This window comes from Eupeodes corollae, chromosome 1 (assembly GCF_945859685.1).
Source record: "Eupeodes corollae chromosome 1, idEupCoro1.1, whole genome shotgun sequence".
Lineage (NCBI taxonomy): Eukaryota > Metazoa > Arthropoda > Insecta > Diptera > Syrphidae > Eupeodes > Eupeodes corollae.
In genome coordinates, this window is record NC_079147.1 from 160,586,246 (window position 1) to 160,606,157 (window position 19,912).

Genomic DNA, 19,912 nt, shown 5'->3' on the forward strand with positions numbered 1-19,912 from the left:
CATATGCGGCCTTGAAATCGATGAAAGGGTGGTGGGTGCCGATTTGGTGTTCTTGGGTTTTTTCCAGGACCTGCCGTAATGTGAATATTTGATCGATTGTGGACTTTCCTGGTCTGATACCATACTGATAAGGACCTATCAGGTTGTTGATAATGGGCTTTAGAAGTTCACACGTTACGGCAGAGAAAATTGTATAGGCGATGTTTAAAAACCTGATTCCTCTATAGTTGGTGCAGTTTAGAGTTTCTCCTTTTTTCAGTATCGGGTAAACAATACTGAGGTTCCATTCATAGGGGCATGGTTTCTTTCGAACATATCTTACAATAAGTTTGTGCATGCTCCTAACCAACTTATCTTCAGCTGCTTTACAGAGCGCGGCATTCAACCCATCCGCTCCAGCGGTTTTATTAGACTTCAGCTCAGATATCGCAATCTTTACTTCATTTAAGTCGGGAGGACAGGATTGTTGGCTTTCGTCGTCTATGTTCAATGTATCATACTGCCTGACAGCGGAATTCGGTTCGTCGTCGCCGTTATACAGTCTGCAGAAGTGGTCCTTCCATATCCTCAGCATTAACAGCGGTTCCACTATGATGTTTCCACTTTGGTCTTTGCAGTCTTCGGTTCTAGGTTTATGTGTCTGTGAATTTCGTTTCACCTGTTCATAAAACTTTCGAACTTCATTCCTGCTTTTAAACCTCTCAACATCGATTCGTCTTCTTTTTATACAGCCTGAAGAAGTGGTTCTTTTATATCCTCGTTTCAACTGCTCATAAAACTTCTGTTAGAAAGCGTATCTTCTTCAGAATCTCCCTCTTTCGCCTTAGGTCTGTAAGATCCTAGGATAGTTAGGAAATCCATGATTCTGCAAGCGTGTCTAGAAATATGGTTAATCTGATTGATGGTAGATGGATCTGTAGAACTCCAAATTCCTTTGTGGATGTCGAGAAAACCCTTCTGACTTTCACGAAGTTTTATCCAAGTAAAATAAAACAACGTTTGATATATATTTTAAAGGGCGTGCGTGCAGCACATTTTATTTTTGTTTATAAAATTTCTGCACTGCAAAAATTATAATTTATCTATGTATTTTTTAAGTTAATATTTTTTATTAAAATACCAAAACTCAATTACTATTTTGTTTTTAATTAAACCTAAACAAAAAATAATATTTTCTATTTCCATGCTTGTTTTAGAATTTTTCTCGCTGATAGATGTTTCACTACCAGAGAACTTGTAGTGAGGGCAATTAGAACGATTGTAATTAAGAAATAATCAAAATCCTCTTTTAGTAAATCGAAAGTTTTTGATGGTGAAACTCGTGTCACAAACAAATCTATAAGAAATATGAATTAATTTATTTTAATAAAAAGAAAGTATTTAAAACCTTGATACATACCTAATCCTGTTGCTACAACAAGACACGTACTTTCTAGGCCACTTGGAGCTGTGAATATGTTTCTTATTCTTGCGATAGTTTGATTGTAGTTGACTATATTTTCTGTAGGAAGTGGCAGTTCTGGAATATAAGGAATAGAACCTTCTTCACGTGCTTGATTGGGCATTGTTATTGGTCTGCGGGGATCTAAAAGCACCCAGGGCATCTCTACAATAGCACCACTTGATGTTCCAACTTAAATCAAATATTTTATTGTAAAATTTTAATTTAAAAGAGGACAATAGAAATTCTTACGAAGAACATGTTTGTTTGTGATTCCACGTTCGGTGATGGTTTCCTTGAGGGTTTCTACAGAAGTTGGAATAATGTAGGATTGCCTTTCGACCAATGGCAATGTTGGTGCATTTAAAGAACTCCAAACGGTACTGTTCGTTTGAGTTTTACTTTCATATAATTCAATCGTAGCTTTAATTTTAAATGAGGAAATATTATTTAATTAATGAAAGTATCTAAATATTTTAATTAATTAAATCAACTAGAATACTGAGATGAAAAAACTAAAGTCAGGATTCAGATATTTATAAGAAATGGAATTTGAGTCTAAACATTAAAGAAACAACAATGGCCATGTTGTTTGCATTCTACAAGATTGTTGGTAAAACTTGCAGGCTAAATCCTAAATCAAAGAAGACTTAACTGTTCAGATTTCTCCTTGTAATCTTAAACAAGTAATCGAGAGTTAAATTCTTTGTCTAGCAAGCAAAAGCTAAAAAAATGATCGCATTCGCAAAGTTAGTGGCTACGTAGTTAAGGGATTCTGATTGGCTAAATACAACTACAAAAGTAGTTGAAATTTCCCCTCCGAAGTAGTGTAAAAATGTTGGCTACAAAGTAAGTGTGCACTGATTTTGACGTTTCACAATCAGCTGCTCGGTAAGGACACAAGAATTCAAAATTAAATTATACTAAATTAAATACATATATAAACCAGTCATATTATATCTTCTATTTGGTTTTATTGAATTAAAAAAGAAAAAAGGCTATTTAAAGTTCTTATTTTATATATTTGTATTTGTCATTAATATGACAGTTCCAGATTGACTAGCTTTGTTGTGCAATTTTGCATTCACAAAGCTAGTTAAATTTTGACTACGTAATCACTAGCTTTTTGGTGGTACAAAATCGTATCGTCACCTCCTAGTGGTGCTCGCTGGATAGTCGAAAGGTGAACCAACGACAAGTCAGCCATGAAGGGAAATTTTAAAGTGTGATTAAAATAAAAGTAATAGAACGGACTGATATTGTTGATGACCAACCCCCCCCCCCCCCCGCAAACGAAAAACGGATAACGATTCTCGTGTATGTACATGGAATGTGCGTACACTCAACCGGCCACGCAAAGTAGAGCAGCTTGCCGATGCCCTTGCCGAAATGGGCCATGCAGTAGGAAGATTGAAGGCTGTGATATCTACTATGGGAAGTGTCTACTCGATGGGAGGAAGCGCCAAATTTTTTATTAATTTTTAATTTTTTAAGGCCAAATTCCACCACCTGAGCCTTATCAGAGCGCATGCCCCGACGGAAGAGAAGGATGACAGTACCAAAGAAGAATTCGATGAACTCCTCGTCAAAACATATGAGCAATGTCCCGAAAACGATGTTAAAATTCTCCTGGGAGATTTTAACGGCAAAATTGGTAAAGAAGGTATCTTTCGTAGGTCAATCATCACATCTGGAAAGGGACTCAGGCTTATTCCTAGCCGAGAAAAACATGGTGTTGAGTAGCACCAGATTCCCTCACCGAGAAAAACATGGTGTTGAGTAGCACACAGATTACCTCGCCCAGATATCCACAAAAGTACTTGGCGGTCCCCCTATGATCGAACATGCAACAAAATCAATCATGTTGCTATTGACGGAAGACACTCCTCTAGCATACTTGACGTTCGTACGTACAGATCAGCCAACATAGATTCCGACCACTACCTAGTTGGTGCTAAACTGCGCGTACGAATATCCATGCAAGCTTTTAGGCGAACAACAACTACGAGGAGAAGATTCAACGTTGGAAGACAGCAGCAGGATGATACCGCCAATGCCTTTGCAGACCGAGTATCCCTAGAGCTTGCGAGAAACCTTACAACGGACGAGATGTGCTCAGAGACCCACTGGCAGCTTTGCAAACAATCCATCAGGAATGCTTCAGAAGGGGTGCTATGTTTCTCACAGCCGCCACTCAGGCAACCAAAGCCAAAACGGAGGTATACAGATTGTGGCAGCAAAGGAGAAAACGATCTTCTGCTCAGAAGATATAAAAAAGCCCATGAGTAGCGTGAAGTCGAGGAGATCCAGGGATGTTTTAACAGGAAACAGGTACGGAGCTTTTTATGAAGAGTCAAAAAGAAACAAAGGGATTCACTAGCCGCCTTGGAGCATGCAAAGATAAGCAGGGGAAAACCGTAGTCGAGCCGCAGACAATGCTGCTTAATGGTGATGAAGTCAACGATTCCGCCAGCGAGAATCCACGTCAAATCCATTTGGTTGACGATCTAGAGTTCCACTCACCCGTACAGAGTGAGATCAAACTAGCCATCACCAGGCTGAAGTCGAACAAAGCGGCCGGTGATGACGGTTTGCAGGCGGAGCTTTTTTTATGTGAGCGCCTGAAGCCATGTTCTGACGAACTAATTTGCCCTTACCAGTGTGGCTTCAGGCCTGGGAAACCTATCATCGACCAAGTTTTCACTCTACTCCAAATCCTGGAAAGACCCAAGAACATAACATCGAAACACACCATCTTTTCATCGATTTTAAAGCGACTTATGACAGTGTAGATAGGAACGAACTATACCGTCCATGTTGAGTTTTGGTATCCCCACCAAACTGATACGACTTATCAGGATGACGGTGGAAAATGCTCGTTGCTGCGTCAAAATTGAAAGAACTCGACCGAAACCTTCGAAACCACCAGAGTACTTTCACAAGGCGATGCGCTTCATGTAGCTGCTTCAATATTGTTCTTGAAAGAGTGGTGCGCAACACCAACGCCAATACAAGTGGCACCATCGTTCAAAATTCCACACAATATCTTGGATATGCAGATGACATTGACATTATGGGAAGAACCAAACGAGCAGGTCGACTCTGAGGCGCAGAAAATGGGTCTTGACATTAAAGAGGACAAAACGAAGTATTTACTGTCGTCAAATAGAGTCGATTCGAACCGTAGACTTGATCAAAATGTGACAATTGACAGGTACAACTTCGAGGTGGTAAACGAATTTGTTTATCTGGGCACTGCTGTTAATTCTGCAAATGACATCAGCGTGGAGATCAAACGCAAAATTACCCTTGCTAATCGCTGTTTCTTTGGCTTTAATAAGCAGTTGAGGAATTAGGTCCCATCGCGAAGTACACAAGAGACACTGTACAAAACTTTGATCATCCCTATCCCAGGCGGATGAAGGATCTCTTGGTATCTTCGAGAGGAAGGTTCTGCGTACGATCTATGGTCCAGTTTGTTTCGACAGGCAAAGTCGGAGAAGATTTAATCAGGAGTTATACGAGCTGTACTTGCCACTGGTCAAAAAATTGCGTGTACAACGCTTAAGATGGATAGGGCATGTCGAGCCAATGAACATCGAAGCTCCAGCCCGTAACATATTCAACGCCAAGCCTGAGGGAACAAGAAGCAGAGGCAGGCCTCATCTCCGGTGGAGTGCTCAAGTTGAGGCCGTAGCACGTCAACTTGGTATTCGAAACTGGAGGGAGCAAGCTATGGATCGAGTAAGCTGGCGAAAGTTGTTACTTGAGGCCCAGGAGCATAATGCGCTGTAGGGCCAACTGAAGTAGAGTAAGGAGATGGCAAAACAGTTTACCATTCACCTTTGTTGGGTGCCGGGCCAGAGAGACATACCAGGAAATAATAAGGCGGATTAAATCGCCAGAATTGGTACAGTACAACCCATTCTACCACGTTTGGCTAATGCTGTAATACCAATCGCTACATGTAAACTATTGCTTATGTAAGACGCTACGAAGAAGGCAAACATCAGGTGGAATAACATCACCACGTATCAGGTCACGAAAAACATCTGGCCTACACCAGATTAAAAGCATTCAAGGTGCTTGCTATCTCTAAGCAGATCGCATACAAGCTCGATAAACGGTGTCATGGCCGGGCACTGTCTAATAGGAAAACACGCCACGCGGTAGGCGTATTCTCAAAGGACTTTTGAAGAAGCTGTATGGATGAGGAAAAGGAGGAAACAACTGTTCATCTTCTCTTCACAGGCCCTGCTCTAATTATTATATAATTAGCGAACATTAAAAGGGTTTTGCATACCTTTAGTATGCCAAAGACACAGTGTGAGCATTAGGAAAAAAGGAAAGGGATAGGAGGTGTCGGTGTACATTGATTTGAAATTTCTGTAAATTGCAATGACAGGGAAAGATAGAGCGTGGCAAGGCGTTCCACATTCGCGTAGTACGGCTAAAAAAAGAATCTCTGTACTTCATAGTACGTCCGAAGTTGGGCTCAAAGGTAAACTTATGGGCATTCCTAGAAACGCGGGTATTACGGTTAAATTGTTTAAGGGGAGGAATGCAGATGTAGATTGTAGCCAGATCAGACAGAGAGACAAATTTCTTGCAACGTCTTTAAAAACCTAGACATCTTGCGTCATTTTTGGAAACATCGCGTACGTGATTGCTCCACAAAAGGATACAAGACATCATTGCGTTTTCGAAGCATTAAATTTCACACGTTTTTTTATTCCCCATTGTACAATGCTGTGTAGGTCGGAATTTAATGAGCTAATCATATTTTGCCGATGTAAAGATTTGTATCACTGTTCGGTGAGATGAACCATGAGATCAAAAGTGGACCTATTGCTACGAAAGCCGTATTGCCGGTCATTAAGAAGCTTCCGTTCCTCAAGATATTTCTTAAGCTGATAATTAATCAGCGTTTTCATGACCTTAGAAAGAAGGGACGTTAGTGCTATCGGTCGGTAATTTGTGGGAAAAGAAGATTCGCGGAAAACCTTACGCAGTGTTTTTATTAGAGTGGAAGAACACCTCTTCAGAATAATAGCAGGGATACCATCTTGGCCAGCGGATTTATGAATGTTGATATCTTTAAGAACTCTCGCCACAGTTCGAGTACGAAAAAAGATTAGTCCCATAGAATCAAGCGTTCAAGAACTGTAGGAGTCATGACACTATCTGGTAAGGTGGAATTTTCGGCGAACTGCCTTGCAAATAAGTTGCATTTATCAAAAGAGCTAACTAAAGGAGTGTCATTGACAACAAAAGTAGGAACCGAGGAAGAGGAAGAATTCCTCATGTTTTTTACAAATGACCAAAAATTCTTACTGCCTTTGGGACATTGCAGTATTTTTCGCCGTAATTTTTGGTCATGTAAAAATTTGGTCCTTCAAATATAGGCGCTGCATGCCTTCCTGGCTTGCTTAAACTTTTTTCGGTTTTCCTCAGTGGGGTTGGCTTTAAAACACCGGAAGCTTACCTCTTTCTCCTTGATAACCTCATTGCAGCTCGAATCGAACCATGATTGATTCTTGGGTTTAATACTTTTAACCCTATTCGGAATAAGCTTTTCTATTCCCAGATGAATCATACTAGAAATCATATCTGCACTGGAGTCTACGTCGCTATCGGGGAAGCATAGCGAAGAAGTTAAAGATCCTGAAGAAATTATTGAGACCGTCCCACCTGGCTCTACGGTACTGCCAAACGGTTTTCTTTGGAGCTCTTTCTTTAACAAATGGATTTTTTTGACACGAGAAATTAGCAGATATGAAACTGTGGTCCGATGTGCCTAGAGGCGTTAATACACTGAATGTGTACTTATCAGGATCAGAAGTGAGAAACAAGTCAGGTGTATTTTCTGCTCGACCGTTAACGTCTGATATACGAGTAGGCTTATTGACAAGCTGAATAAGATGGTTAAACTCAGCAAAAATCTCAGTACACATTCCTTAGGGCCCGAATGGTGAAGCCACGAAGAATTGTGAACATTGAAATCGCCCGTAATAACGATTTCAGTGTGAGGATACAGGGAGATAATTCTTTGTATGGAGTCAGACAGAGCATCAAATTCCTGAGAAGTTAAAACTCTGTCCAGGTTTGGGCTCCGATAAAGAAAACAATAGTGAATGATGTGCTTATTCACGGAAAGTTTTAACCACATGAAATTAAAAAGGGAGTTGGTACAATGACCGTATTGTGGTAAAAGTTGATATGCAACATCATTCCTAATATATTTGGCGAGACCATGGTGTGAGAAGAATAATGGCACCAAGCAATACCCATGAATACAAAATTAAACAGAATCGGAATATATGCCTACTTGGGTTTCACTCAATACCAAAACAGGTGGTCTGTTAGAATTAGTGTGGATGTGGATTCCTCTATATCTCAAGTATCATCATATTAACATAATCAGTCTCTCACGTTTCGTAAGGGACTCAAACTGGTTTCATTGAGCTTAAAAGAAAGCATCAAGATTCATAGGCCATTAAACTAGCCTAAGTGTGTCTTACTCCATCACGACAGCCACTTTAACCTAACCTTGATTTGTCTGTCGAAAATATGAATTGGATTCATATGCAGAGAGTAAACATTATAGGTAAAGTAAGTACAAAAGAGTTTTTAAATTTTTAGAGTTTGTTTTTTAGTACGATGTTTGTATGGGAGAGATTGTATTATTTATAATATATTTTATTTTATTACATTTACAAAATATAATTGCTTATCTACTTACTTATTTCAGTTCGCCGAACTTTGTCATTGTAATAGCTGTAGGCCAACCAATTCTCTGAATGAACAATATTGAAGGGGCCACGTACTTTCCGATGTGTCATTGAGAACACAACTTGTCCAGAAACAACATCAATTAAATGCACATTCATTATGTCTTTGAAAAAATAATAAAAACAAAATTTTATAAACCCAAATTATTGACACGCTAAAAATATAAAAAAATTATCTTACATTTATGAATACTATCCAAAGCTTGTGTTACAACAGCAACCAAATTTGGATTCATGTATTTGTACATTACGGATCTATCATTTAAAACTCTGCCCTGTGAGTGGACACGTTCGATTGGATTCTTTGATGCAACAGCAATAATTTGATGTTCACCACTATGACCACCTAATCTTGCATTCCAAATCGGTAGTGTTTTGAGTTCCTGTTGGGTATTTTTTGATGATATATTATGTTTATTATTATTATTAAAAAACAAAAATAGATTTCTTACATTCCCGACCAGCTTTACAAGATATCCATTCAGTTCTGCTGAAGATTTTTCTGCTGTAAATATGTACATTCCATCAGCCTAAAAAGAAAAATTATAAAATTGTATAAATTGCCAATTTATATGGTAGACAAAAATAAATACATACCATAGACTTTGAATTGGAAGGTACTACATGAACAACATTATGTTGATCCATCAGCAATATTCCCTTTACAAAGTCGTTTTCGTTCTCACGAAGCATACTCATTTGTTTTATTTGGTAATTCAATGAAATCAAACCCTCTGAAGTGGGTTTGCCAGTGATGGGATTAAAACTAAAAACCACACCATTTCCAGTTTCCTAAATATAAATGAAAAATTAATGTAACCTTAATCTTTGTCAACATTAGAAATAGTTTACAATATTTCTAGCAACAACGGCACACATTGGCTGTAATGGAAAATGCTTTGATGTCCGTTGAACAATTAATCGCATATTTTGTTCATTTTCGAAATTTCCTAACGTGGGAAGGTATTGCATCCAGTGTTTTTTACTGCTTATGTTATCAATTCCAAAAAGTTTTCCAGCTTTAGTAAGTACGACAAGCATTTTGTGCAATCCAAAGGAATCACGAACTAGTCCAGCTTTTTGTGTATCAGTTTGCTTAGGAACAAATCCCATTACATGAAGGAATAGGCTTTTGGCCAAAGCACTTTGACCAGTAATGCGGCGTATAAATGCCCCAGCAATATCACCTAAAAATTGAGCATTTCGTTTTAGATGAAAAATACAACTTTTATTATTTAAATAAATAAAGCTGACACTCTCTGCTATAATAATAAAAATCACCAACAAAATTCGAATTTGAGGTTAGAAAAAAGGAACAAAAAAAAAAAAACAATATTAATTAAAAAGCTTTTAAATACAACAACAAAACATTCTAATTCTTTCTTTTACTTACTCTCAATTCCGATTTCCTCTTCAAACAATAGGTAAGCATAGGGATGCGAATTTAAAATTTAGATTTTATTAAAAATTGTTGTTGTAGTTGTACATAAAAAATACTTAAATATTTAATTTTAGACTTGGATAGATGTATGTTAAAAAAGTTAATGAGAATTATAATGCCACCGTCTAAGTACTAGATATCACTCTTTTCTCGTTATATCTCTCAAATAAAATATTGAATTGGAGAGTATCAAAGGAGCACACGTTCTCCGATCATAGATACATCCAATTCACACTTATTGAAGAGTCCCCAAAACCGATCCAATTCCGGAATTAAAGGAAAACAGATTGGCCAAAATATAGGACAACTCTGGGAAGTCTGATTAAATCAGAACTTTCTTATAATCCCTTGTGCGCTCTTGAACTCGATAAAAAAGTCGATGAGCTTATAGCAGCCCTCAATAAAGCCATGGAAACCGCCTGTCTCCTTACTACAATATAAACAAGAATTGAGAATAGCTAAAAGATCCTCATGAAGATCCTTCCGGAGCTCAATAGGCGAATCCTCGGAGGCATCAAGTTTAAGAAAGATTCTCTCGACAAATCCAACCATGCCTAGTTGTCTTAAAAATTCAGATAGTACATGGACAAACTCGTGCGAAGAAACGCTAAACCTGTTATTAGACACCCACTTCCCAGATAGCTCCAAGTCCGTTAATACAACAAACCGTCCTGGGTCGGGTATTAACTTATCTTTTCCTCAAGGTCTTGTTACAGAAGAAAAAAAGCAGGTCTTCCCTCTGTTTAGCAACGTTTCGAACAAACCATCTCGAACTTAGTTGTAAAATTGGTCTTCTCCACAAATTCAGTTATCGATAAAGACATTCACCAAGCTATGAATCTTAAATGCAAGAAACGTATTCCATCTGCTTTAAAAACAACCCTCTAGAAATGGATATACCAACAAAAACTCCAAAAAACTCAACTTTATCATATCCTCCATGGAATATAAAAGCCGATTCATTTGTATTGAGCCTCGCTCACTACAGTTAAACAAATACAAGCAATGCAGTATACCAATCACTGTTCTCAAGTATTTCATCAGAACTTAAAACCAAAGGCTGGAAATTTATATTCACTGATGGATCCAAATCAAAAACTAATACATCGTTTGCAGTCACATTTGAAGATGGCCAAATCCTCAATATTGGCATACTCCCGGAATATGCTTCTATTTCTGCAAGCAACTAAATCAATAAGGAATTCCAACGATAAGTTCGTAATATGCTCTGATAGTATATCGTCCTGAAAGCAGTTAAAAATCCAAACAACGATTCAGACCTTATTTCCGCGATAAGGAACAAGATAATAATGAAGCCGAATAAAATAAAACTAATGTGGACTCCAGGACATTCTAGTATATGTGGAAACGAAGAAGCTGGTAAAGCAGCAACCTCTACCAACAAATCACCAGTGCACCAAAAAATCTCTAACTACATCCGCTTAAGACTTGGTCACGCCTCAGTAACTCACAAACACCTCCTCGAAAACTGTCAATCATCGAAACCTGCTCTTTCATCAATCTTCAAAAATATATCGATCTATGACGTATTGAAAAAACCCCACCAGCTCAAATATCGAAAATGTAAATAAATTTCTTACAACCCTCAACTTAAATGTATAAACATTTTAATAACAAGCAGAGCCAATAGTCTTCGCAGCTAGGCTCTCTCCTTTTTTTTATGTATATTACCTTGTAATTTTAATTACTAGTTAATAAAATATAATAATAATAATAATAATAAAAAGAAATATTGACATGGGCTCTGAATAGTTTCAAACCTTAAAAATCTCCAGGTCCAGATCACATCCTACCAGCTGAGCTACAACTTACCATTGATATAACTTTGCCCATCATTGAGATGATTTTCAAAAGTTGTCTAGATCTGGTCTATATACCTTAGCGGTGGAGAGAAGTAAAGGTAGTTTTTATTTCCAAGGCGGGCAAATGATCGCATGTCAACCCTAAAGATCTAAGACCTATTAGCCTATCATCATTCATTTTCAAAACTCTGGAACGATTGATTGATATTCATCTACGTAATAGCATTGATAAGAGACTCTGCATGCTTACTGAAAAAGGAAATTGGTAGAAACAGCCTTGCACACTCTGATAAGAACTATTCTACTATGACGACCCTAAACTTCGAATACTCACTCTGTGAGTTGATTAATCTAATGCTAAATAGCAGGATCATCAACTCTAAGATGGGGATTTTTGTACGGAATGTCTGTTGGTAGAGGCACTTCACAAGGTGGTGACATAGTGGTTAACGAACTACTAATATCCCTTGAGAGGGAAGGCTACAGAGTGGTTGCGTATGCCGATGATGTTGCTATCGACGTCACAGGGAAACATCCTAATACACTGAGCGACCTCCTCCAAAATGCACTCAATATGCTACTAGATGGGCTGATCACTGCGGACTTAGTATTAATCCTCAAAAAACAGACCTCGTCCTTTTAACACGGAAATACAATATCCCAGTAATTGTACCTCCTTCAATAAAAGGTGTACCACTAATTTTTACCAATGAAGCCAAATATCTTGGTCTGATATTAGACACAAAATTAAATTGGAAACCTTATATTTAGGAAAGAGTTCAGAAAGCTACAGTAGCTCTTTTCACTTGCAAGAAAGCCATAGGAAGCGCATAATCAACTGGCTATACACATCGGTCATCCGACCAATACTTATGTACTGGGTTGCAGTATGGTGGACTTTACTGGAGAAAGTCACATACTACGACAAACTCAGCAGAGTTCAACGCACTGCATGTCTCTGCATAAGCGGGGCATTGAGAACCACACCCTCAGCAGCGTTAGACACTCTCCTCCATCGGACACCCCTCTACATCTTCAGTAAAGAAGTGGCAGCGAGTACAGCGATAAAACTCAACGCCCCATCTCAATAGACCAACAAGAATGTGGGGCACTCCATCATTTTTAAACTCTATACAACGTCAAACGGCTACAATCGCCAGAGATCGCCAAATCCTTTTCCGACCGAGTTACAAGTAAACTCTCTCGAAGTTCTCTGCCGCCAACACAATGTATCGAAAACCAGTGGCAAAATTGCCAAGATGCAATCAGAGAAGCCGCCTCTGATGTGCTGGGTTTCAAACAACCACCAACAAGGAACCTCTGGTTTGATGAGGAATGTCGGCAGGCAAATGCAGCCAAACAACAGACCGCACTGCATAAAAGGAAGAGAGCTGCTCATGAGCTCTATGAGTAGAAGAGGAGAGAGAACACCAACTTCTCAGAAGGCAAAAGAAAGGGTATGAGAAGCGTGCGGTCGAAGATGTTAAGAGGTTTAAAGGCAGGAATGAAGTTCGAAAGTTTTATGAACAGGTGAAACGAAATTCAAACCTAGAACCGAAGGCTGCAAAGACGAAAGTGGAAACATCATAGTGGAACCTCAGTCAATGCTGAGGATATGGAAGGACCACTTCTGCAGACAGTATAACGGTGAAGACGTTGATAAAATCTTCTCTGCCGTAATATGTGAACGTCTAAAGCCTATCGTCAACAACCTGATAGGTCCTTATCAGTGTGATTTCAGACCAGGAAAGTCCACAATCGATCAAATATTCACATTACGGCAGGTCCTGGAAAAAACCCAAGATTTCAAGGCCGAATATGACAGCTTCTACAGGGACGAGCTGTACAGAGCCATGTATAGTTTTGGCATCCCTGCCAAACTCGTCCGTTTGTGCAGGATGACTATGGAGAATTCACGCTGCTACATAAAGGTTGGAAACAACCTAACAGAACCTTTCGATGTCAAAAAAGGTTTTAGACAAGGTGATGCGCTGTCATGTGATTTTTTTAACATCGTGCTTTAAAGAATAGTGCAGAGCTCACACGTCAACACTAGAGGCACTATCTTTCAAAAGTCTATCCAATTACTGAAATATGTTGATGACATTGACATAATCGGAAGAACTCAGCGTGATGTCAATGGGGCTTTTGTGAGTATTAAGGCAGAGGCGGCAAAAATGGGTTAAACGGTTAATGAGGGCAAAACAAAGTACATGCTGTCGTCTAGAACTAAGAAAGCAATTGAGTGGTAAAGTCCTCTCTCGAGGGACCAAAGTGTTGCTATATAAAACCCTTATCATCCCCGTCCTGCTATATGGATCAGAAGCATGGACCATGACAAAAGCGGATGAAAGCACCTTGGGTCAGTTCGAGAGAAAAGTTCTTCGTGTGATCTACCGGTCCCGTATGCATCAAAGGGGAGTGGAGGAGAAGATGGAACGACGAACTGTACGGGCTGTACAGCGACGAAGACTTAGCCAGAAGGGTAAAAGCCCAACGACTAAGATGGCTGGGCCACTTAGTGCGCATGGAAACTAATGGTCAGGCCCGGAAATTATTCGAATCCACACCCACAAGACAGAGCAGTAGAGCAAGACCGCGGATCAGGTGGCGCGCACAAGTGGAAAGTGACCTCACCCAAGTTGGAGCGCGAAACTGGAGACATCTAGCTAAGGACCGACCTAGAAGGAAAAGTTTGTTGGGTGAGGCCCTAGTTCACACAGAACTGTAGCGCCACCTTAAGTAAGTAAGAAAGCGTAATTGGCTTCGAAATATCTCTGCATAGGAAATTGTTGGAGTCATTTATTATATATGACAGATTCCTGCTTCCCAAACTAAAACCGAGCAACCTACTAGCTTCGCAGGAGTGAGTACATCTCCTAATTTAAAACTTGCTCCTCTTGAGCTAGTTTTTACATCAGGATTATGAGGAGTTCAATTTGCTTTCATCAATTAAAAGAAAATACAATTTTCATTTACCTAAAAAGCAAAAACTCCATTTTGTAAGATTAAACTTTCATACTTTCTTATTGGAAACAAAAAATGAATATCGAAGAAAAGATCGGGAATATTTTTTACCTAAAAACAACATACCTGGCTTATTTTTCATTTCGCTTTCAATTGCTCCTTCTTCATCGGCCAAAGGTAAATCAATAAATTCAACTGCTACAATATTAGCCAATGACTCTTCCCGAGCCCAACGGATTTTATCTGAGGATAATATAAAATAGAACCCGTCCAAAGTAAAACTCATTTTATATTTTAAATACTTTGTTGGACAGTGAGAATAGCCTCATCGCTGGTCGACAAAACAAAGGCACATCCTTTGCCATCATTGCGTCCAGAAACACAATCGAACGTTTGCAGTGTTGGCTGGCCATAATGAACAGGGTATGGAACAGCATTCTGCAGCTCCTTGATATTATCGCAAGTCTTTGCATTAAAGGCATTAATTGTCAGCATCTAGAAAAAAGAATTGAATTAAGAAAAGAAACAGTTTATTGTGTAAATAAAATAAGATATTTACATGATTTTCAAGAGTAGCTTGTAATAGAACTCCCATTTGGTTGTAGGCCGCTTTTATGTAACTACCTCCATTGGCGAGTGGACATACTTTTACAGAATCATCAACACTGACTAGTTGCCCTTCGATAACGATAATACCATCTTCTCCCTGTAATGTAAATAGTAAAAGTTAAAATATAAAATAACCAATCAAAATATTTCAAGTACCTTTAGAGAATGTGGCTTTGACTTTGGTACACTGGGAAGTTGTTTTTTAATAATATTTGCATCAGTTGATACCAGGTTCAAACTAATCAACTGACTGCCTTCCAGGCATGAATAGTAGAAACCAGCTTGTATACATTTCTCCCGATCAATCCATGGTGCAATTATTTTTGTGGTAGAAGTATCAGCCAATTGACCAGACGTGGCAAAGTATCTAGTGATTTCTAAATGCGATCCCCATAATGGGATCACATGATACAACATTGCATTGGAAAAGAACCAAAATGCGCCATCGGCTTTATCAGGATTGATTGGCATCAATGACCATTCCCATTCGATGTTGCCACTTGCGGCATTCCATCCGCGAACAATTGCAGGAGCTACACCCTGAACCGTAAGCAAATCAAAATTATGATTGGAGTTACGTCGGGCAGCAGCTGTTCCAGTTAATTGTTCATTAAAGTTATAACTGAATTTGATATCACCACGTGGACTTTTTTCAAAAATTTGACGCCACTGAATATCGCCAGTTTTGGGACACAGAGACGCAAACACATTTTCCGATGTGGTCACAAGCAAACGACTATTGGGAGCACCCAAATCAAGATAGGCCGAGATCAGGTTACCAATATGTTGATTTCTCCTAAAATTTCAAGGGTTATTTTTTAATCGGGATAAATTGTATGAACCACAGAATACGTTTTTATCTTAATTGATAAATTGATTAAGGTTTAGGGTAAGATTGAGGTTGACCGGGAAACTTACCAATCGAATTTCTTTATCTGATCTTCATACAGCCCATTGGTATGTTGAATGCACAGTAATCCGAAGAGGATTATGGTGAAGTTCGAGATTATTTTTAAAGACATTTGAATGTTTTCTTTCATTTGATTTAAATATTTTAATTCAAGATCTCATTTCCAATTTTTACTTCTAGAGAAAAAATATGAATTTGATGACAAGAAAAAAAGAAATGGTTCTTATGTCATTTTGACAGTTAGGGTTAAACTCCAAGCGGTGGATAGTAAATATATATTTTCCAACAGGGTGGTCTCTTAATTAAGGTAATTTAGCCACAATCACGCGTACGGTAGCATCGACTTTGACTTAAGTACTATTCACATGAGCACGACCAACGACCAACGAATGAACGAATATTCGTCGATTTTGACGTTTCTTTCACATGAGAGTTTTTAATTCGTCGCGAATGAAGCCACAGCCGAACACCATTCACCACCGAAACCAAAATAAGAATGATTTTTTAGGTTAAGTACGCGCGATTATTTTATTCGTTGCGAGTGTGGATTATGTGGAACGCGAATAAAGTTTGAAAGTTCGTATCAACTATAATTTTTTTCGCGACGAATAAATTTGTTTTCTTAAATTTAATCATATATTATATTGAAAACTAAAAGTATGTATCATAAATCAAATATAAACTATATTGCTATCGTTTTGTTAAGAATTTGTGTGGAAATATGTCTTCAAACGTATATAAACTCATATTTTGTAATTCATTCGTCGTTCGTTGGTCGCGCTCATGTGAATACTACTTTAGGGGTGGTTATAGCTATCAATAAAATCGATCAGTAAAATGTTACAGAATTATTTCTAGCAAAAGATTGATGCAATAAGATGAATCCTATACCCAAATATTTGTTTTCAAAAATAAAAATGCATTTAATGTTTTATTTACTTTATAAATCGATTTTAATTTCTTTAATGATGAAATTTCATTTTACTGAACAGCTGACTGCCAAAAGCCAAAAAAGAATCCATTTAGTCTTTCTGTTGGTGTTCCAATTATTTACTGTTCCAATCACATCATTGTCACAAAATTGTCTGAGGCGCGAAGCTCGATGCTATGATCGAAAGAAAACAACGTTTAATGACGTAAATTTACTGATTGCTATTAACGCCCGTCAGTGCGTATCAGATTCCACCTCTTTAAAATCTGACTGATGGATTTTACAGATAGCTATAACCGGCCCCTTATCGTGCCTGGATAAAACATTGTCGTATGTTTCATTTGGCTACTTTTAAGGGAACGCAATAAAAGACCAAAATGTTTTTTCTCAATATTTCCATATTTTAATTATATAACAATTTTTTTTAAAATATGCCGTTGTCTTAAGTGACGTTTTCACCAAAAGTATTTGTCAGTCAAACACATAGGACAAAATGCGACATATACGACAAGGAATAAATACGTTCAGTACAAAAAAGTGTAAAAACGCAAACAAATGAATTTCGTTCTTTAAAAAATAAATTATTTATAACTTTTAAATTGCAAAATAACTTAAATTCATAATTCTCAAGACATTCAGGGTTGGACATGTGTACTCTGAACTATTGAAATTAAGTCTCTCATTACAGGCGAGCTTTTGGTGATAAAATAAGGCTTGTCCTGGCTTAAAGAAAACGTGATGTTAACATCTGATATCCGTATTTTTTCAGATGAACTTTCCGCTATTAAATCTCTGTCTCTAAAATCTCTATAAGGCTAGGCGCACACGTGCAACTTTTTCGAAACCTAATAGTTTGATCGTTAGTTGCCCAAACATCGCACTCATAAGCAACTCCAAAAGTAATCAACGAAATAAACCAATACACAGGAAACATTTTTTCACTTTTTCTATCTCATATACACAAAACGAAATAGTTTCAAATCTGTCCTATTCCTTTGCTTATGAAAGAAAAGAGTAGATATATTGTAGGAATACAAAATTATATAAAATATATTTTTTGTTTTTTGAAATAAGTCATTAAAAATGTCTGGATATGGATTTTACGAATTGGCACTGATATGTGCCTTTGAATTAAAAAGACGGAATAAACCTGCAATCAAAAGGCAATATTGGGTTCACTCGGTGAATTCGCAACGCCTTGTGAAAGGGCAATTTCAAAAAATGTATCTAAAACGCCGATCCTGCCCAAGCAAGTTCTTCAATTACTTCCACAGGAGAGACAGAAGTGGCTGCTAGACGACTGCGATTTTTCCTTTTTTTGGTTTCCTTCCGATTACCAAAACGCATTTTTTTTATTACTGCGATTTTTGATGGATGTTAACTTTTTTGAATGAAAATAAAACATTTTGCTTTCAATTTTGCTTTACTTATTTATTTTTGGTAATAGAAATATAACAGATCTTTAGTAACTAACTTTATACTTATACCTTCTCATACATTCATCAAATAAATGACAATCTTATTGAACGAATTATAAAAAAACCTTATTCCTTTATTTATTATTATTGTTATTTACTATAATTTATTTATTACTTTAAACTTAATAAATAATAATCTCGTAGCTTACGTGAATACTTTAGGCCAACTGAATCACTTATTTCATCAATCACTTGTGAGGCATAATCAAGCTGGTCTTTAGTGTGAGCCGCTGATAAGTGGCAGGATACCCAACTCCAACAACAGCTATCTTATGGAAAGTAAGTGTACGAACTACAGCTCCAATTTTGGAGAAAAGACAGACGAGCATCGGTACAACAGAAGAATCTTCATGTCCATAGGTAATGACACCCATTTGGGCCAATCGTCGTCACAAATATCGTGTATTCCGAGCTAGTTGTTCAATTTTTTCTACGACCAATGTCCCATTTTCATTGAAGTTAAGATTTGCTGTGCTATTGGTGGGGACACACGGATACAATCAATTAGATTCTTTGTTCCAGCAATTTAACCGCCAGCACATCAAAGATCTTTGTAAATGTTCCCATTAGAATATCATAAGATTGGTCAACGATACCGCGACCATTTGGTCGCATCGCTTCCAGACTATGCGCCTCATCCAAATAAAAATAAGATTTGTATTTCTTCTTCAATGCAATAACCTCAGGCAATCGAACCCTCCATACTGGAAACACCTAAGACAATAATCAAATTTTATTTCCATGGTTTGACTGATTTTGGGTCATCATAAATTGTACATTGTCGCAGAACACGTTCCAGATCTTTCATATTATTGTGTTTGAAAACTTTTGTTGTGGCTCCTGACAATCGAATGCCAAGTATAATCGATGCATAATTCTTTTCATCGCTTAAGACCAAACATCCAGGCGTGATTTGGGCTGGGAGATTGAGTAAATTCGCTGCAAAGCCCATTCTGAATATAATAGCATTTTCGTAACAGACGAATTCGGCCGTTAGTTTTTCGAGTGCAGGTGAGTTGCCCCCAATCCACGAGGGGGAATGCCTAAAGCCAATCCATCTTTTCGGCAACGCTGTTTAGACTGTTCAGCACAGGGACCCTCGGCCGCAGCGAATGCAAAGTAGTTGTACGACCCCAGGTTCAGACATCGTGTTTAGGTTCCAGTAAACTCGAATGTCCAACCGTAGTAGTTGGTTATGCAATCAGTCAGACAGTTCGTGGATTTTAAATCCATTCAAATCGTCATCTTACCTCTCAAATATTTTCTTTAGCTACTTTTGGGGCACACGTGATGAAAAAGTTTTCGAAAACCCGAAAATCGTTCACACCGAACATTTACACGTTTTCATTTAACAATTAAATGTCAAATTTTGTATTGATAAAAATATGTATGAGTAAAAAGATTTGTTCTTCTCAAACTATTTGGGAAATGTTAGTAAACGATGATGAGTATTTCAAACAACATTTCAGAACGAGCCGCAGAACTTTCGATATACTCTGAAATGAACAAACTTAAGCCTTA

General features: G+C 37.9%; 1 protein-coding gene and 1 pseudogene across 2 annotated transcripts; both read right to left on the reverse strand.

Moving 5' to 3' along the window:
* Positions 1-1,005: 1,005 nt before the first annotated feature.
* On the reverse strand, positions 1,006-16,180 carry LOC129939245 (ER membrane protein complex subunit 1). Of its 2 annotated transcripts, XM_056047192.1 has the most exons (14): positions 15,991-16,180; positions 15,229-15,868; positions 15,023-15,169; positions 14,766-14,958; positions 14,590-14,706; positions 9,626-9,643; positions 9,085-9,419; positions 8,830-9,024; positions 8,685-8,762; positions 8,414-8,615; positions 8,184-8,336; positions 1,694-1,864; positions 1,400-1,633; positions 1,006-1,336 (listed from the first exon to the last, which is right to left on the reverse strand). In XM_056047192.1, exons 1-14 carry the CDS (start codon positions 16,110-16,112, stop codon positions 1,176-1,178), a joined length of 2,766 nt encoding a protein of 921 aa, XP_055903167.1. In that variant the 5' UTR covers positions 16,113-16,180; the 3' UTR covers positions 1,006-1,175. The 2 variants fall into 2 exon arrangements, with proteins under 2 accessions (XP_055903167.1, XP_055903168.1); XM_056047193.1 differs by lacking the exon at positions 9,626-9,643.
* Positions 16,181-17,900: 1,720 nt separating this feature from the next.
* Positions 17,901-19,624, reverse strand: LOC129946395 (serine palmitoyltransferase 2-like; annotated as a pseudogene).
* Positions 19,625-19,912: the final 288 nt, after the last annotated feature.

What these genes read in the sequence shown, in the direction of transcription:
- LOC129939245 (XM_056047192.1), bottom strand. Translation starts at nt 16,112, where the DNA reads ATGAAAGAAAACATTCAAATGTCTTTAAAAATAATCTCGAACTTCACC. An exon ending in AAGCTACTCTTGAAAATCAT is followed by an intron (nt 14,959 to 15,022) that starts GTAAATATCTTA and finishes TCTTTTTTCTAG; the next exon opens with ATGCTGACAATTAATGCCTT. An exon ending in CACAAACAAACATGTTCTTC is followed by an intron (nt 1,634 to 1,693) that starts GTAAGAATTTCT and finishes ATTTGATTTAAG; the next exon opens with TTGGAACATCAAGTGGTGCT.